Source organism: Hipposideros armiger, unplaced genomic scaffold (assembly GCF_001890085.2).
Source record: "Hipposideros armiger isolate ML-2016 unplaced genomic scaffold, ASM189008v1 scaffold_202, whole genome shotgun sequence".
Taxonomy (NCBI): Eukaryota; Metazoa; Chordata; class Mammalia; order Chiroptera; family Hipposideridae; genus Hipposideros; species Hipposideros armiger.
This window is the reverse complement of record NW_017731552.1, coordinates 2,249,674-2,252,520: the sequence shown is the minus strand read 5'-3', so window position 1 is coordinate 2,252,520 and position 2,847 is coordinate 2,249,674. Positions and strand designations below refer to the sequence as shown.

At 64.2% G+C, this 2,847-nt stretch overlaps 1 protein-coding gene across 2 annotated transcripts; it reads left to right on the top strand.

The window, feature by feature from the left end:
- Nucleotides 1-6: 6 nt before the first annotated feature.
- On the top strand, nucleotides 7-2,847 carry PRR22 (proline rich 22). Of its 2 annotated transcripts, XM_019653540.1 has the most exons (6): nucleotides 7-130; nucleotides 208-336; nucleotides 435-862; nucleotides 1,169-1,264; nucleotides 1,357-1,419; nucleotides 1,735-2,847. In XM_019653540.1, exons 3-6 carry the CDS (start codon nucleotides 727-729, stop codon nucleotides 2,829-2,831), a joined length of 1,392 nt encoding a protein of 463 aa, XP_019509085.1. In that variant the 5' UTR covers nucleotides 7-130; nucleotides 208-336; nucleotides 435-726; the 3' UTR covers nucleotides 2,832-2,847. The 2 variants fall into 2 exon arrangements, with proteins under 2 accessions (XP_019509085.1, XP_019509086.1); XM_019653541.1 differs by lacking the exons at nucleotides 7-130; nucleotides 208-336 and having other exon boundaries at nucleotides 772-1,264.

Below are 2,847 nucleotides of genomic sequence, written 5' to 3'. Positions count from 1 at the left end.
TCTCGTCATCTGAGCGCCTGGACATCCTGCGGGACTTCACACACTATGGTCTGGAGCACTGGGGCTCGGACACGCAGGGCGTGGAGAAGACCCGCCGCTTCCTCCTCGAATGGCTCTCCTTCCTGTGCAGGTGGGCACGGGGCGGATGGGGTGGGGGTGCTGGTGGCGGGCCAGCCTGGTCCAACACTGTCCCCCACCTGCCCATAGGTATGTGCCAGTGGGCCTGCTGGAACGGCTCCCACAGAGGATCAACGAGCGGCCCCCCTACTACCTGGGCCGAGACTACCTGGAGACGCTCATGGCCAGCCAGAAGGCCGCCGACTGGATCTGCATCAGGTGCCCGGGAACCAAGGCACTGGGGGCGGGGCGTTCTGGGTGGGGTGGCCCGGGACTCAGGCCTGACTCTGCCCCCTGCCCACCCCCTCCACACACAGTGAGATGCTGCTGGGACCTGTGCCGCCCAATTTCGTCTTCCTGCCGAAACACAAGGCCAATGCGTACAAGTAGCCACGGAGGCAGGAGGGGTTTCCGGGGGGAGGGGGTGGAGGTGCGGGGAGGCCCTAGTGTTTGAGAAGATAATAAATTTTATTCTTTTAAAACCCAGGCCTTTCTGTGACTCTGAGGCTGCCCCTTCCCATTCCTGGGAGCTTTCCCTGTACACCCTGTCCCTTCCTCCATTCTTATTCATATTGGGCGTTTCCTGGACACCCCCAAGGTCGTAGCCCCATGTTGACCACCGTTGGTGCCCAGAGAGGCCTTGACCACAAAGAAGCCACCAGGGCTCATGAGGGGGCGTGGTCCTCGCCTGCATGGGTGTGGTTCAGGGCAGACTGCCTGGAGGAAGGGGCCTCAGAGCTGTCAGGTGGGCGTTGCTGGCAAAGGCAGAAGGCAGCAGATTAGGCCTAGGGTCCACCCTACCCTTTGTGCCATCTGTCTTTGGCTGCCTTGGTTTTCCATTCCATCTCTGCCCACTCCCCACCCCCGGAACCCTGACAAGTGGATGGGCTGGAACCTGCTACCCAGGGTAACCAGGCAAACAGAACTCTGGGACTCTGAGCCTGTTCTCCAGATAGACTGCCTATACTCCCACCGGCTGCTCTCCTGGCCTGCCTGGGCTGGGCCCCCCACCTCCCCATGCAGCACCCCAAACCGTTCTACACTCCTACAGTTCCCCCAGAAGGCTTCAGCCCCCGGGGCCTGGATGGCACCAAGGGGCCGGGCAGCCAGCCCGCTCCCGTCTGCATGGAGCCTCTTCCCACTGTGGGTACGCGTCGGGGAGTGGGGGGTGAGGGGCCAGGACCAGGGCTCTGCCCACCGTCCTCAGGACTCCACCTATCCACCTGCCTTTGTTCACAGGTTCCTCCAACCTGTACCACCCCCCAAACCCAGAGAAAGAGGTGTTTCCAGCCCCTCCGGCAGGTACCAGCCTCTTCCCAACCCTTGATCAGGACTTGGGAGTTGGTTGGAGTGGGCAGGGCCATCTTGCCTCCATCCCATCCCTCAACAGCCCCTGAAAGCAAGGCTTGTGTCCCTGTCCCCCAAAGGGGCCTGTGTCCCCTTCTAAATAAGGCCTGGGCTCTTGTCCCCTAGACAGTTCCCCCAAAGCCAGGCCTGTGTCCCTGGGCTCCCATGGTTTGGGCTGTGTCCTCGCCACCACCATATCCCACACTGCCTCCCCCAGGCAGGTGGGTCCTAGCCATGCCCCTCTCAGGGCTGCCCCTCCCTGGCCCACAGGTTTCCAGATGGCACCTTGTGGCTGCTTCTTTGACCCCCGCATTTACCGAATTGAGTGGGTCACCACCGACTTCGGCCAGTCGTCCCTGTACAAACCGGCAGCAGCTGGCGGCGGGGGGACAGCAGGGAGCCCCGCCTCGGCAGGCACCTACCTCCTAGAGCCCCAGCACTACCTCAAGGCCTCGGTGCCACCCCCACTGCCCCCGCCATACCCTCACCTCCAGCCAGCACCTGGGGGCCCCCAGTACCTCATGCCCTGCTTCCCGCCCGAGGGGCCTGGGCCTGAGGCCCTGGGCTTTGTGGGGAATGGAGGGGCTCCCGCCTTGGTGGAGCTGCCCCCATCCCTGCTCAAGGAAGGCCTGGTGCCCCCGCCACCACCGCTGCCCCCTAAGGAGAACAAGCTGCCCTTTCTGCACGTTACGTTGTCCACTGAGGATGCACTGTGCCCTGGTGCCTATGACCACCTTAAGGGCTGCCTGAGCCAGCTGCACGGGCTGGGGGAACCCCTGGTCTTCCCCGCCAAGGAGCTGCAGGGCGGTGGCACCGTTCCGGACCCTGGGGAACCCAAGGCGGCGGAGGCAGAGACAGCCATGCTGGGGGCGGGCGAGGCTAGACACCCTGAGATGGCCAGGCCCTTCATGTTGCCCGAGAAGGTGCTGCTGGAGGATGCCATGAAGCTATTCGACTGCCTGCCAGGGGGCGCCGAGCCCGAGGGGCCCCCATGCAAGGCCCCCGGGCCGGCCCTGTCCAATAACCGGGGTGGTGGGGACGACTCAGGCGACATCCGCTCGCTGCGCCTGCCAGACGAGCTGCTGTCCTTCGACTACAGCGTGCCCGAGATCCTGGACACTGTGTCCCATGTGGACTACCTTTTCAACTTCAAGGCGCTGGATGAGGAGCCGCCGCCCTGCCTAGGGCCCCCCGCCACCACCACCACCACCACCACGATCGCTCGGGCCGAGCCCGGGAGAAAGAGAAAGGCTAGTGCCTCAGCCACCAAGAAAGGGAGGCAGGGAGGCAAGAGCAAGCAGGCCCCGGGCCTGGCCAGCGCCACCCCTTCGGGGCCCAGGCAGGACCTGGAAGCCATCCCCCATTAAAGCGGATTTGACCTCA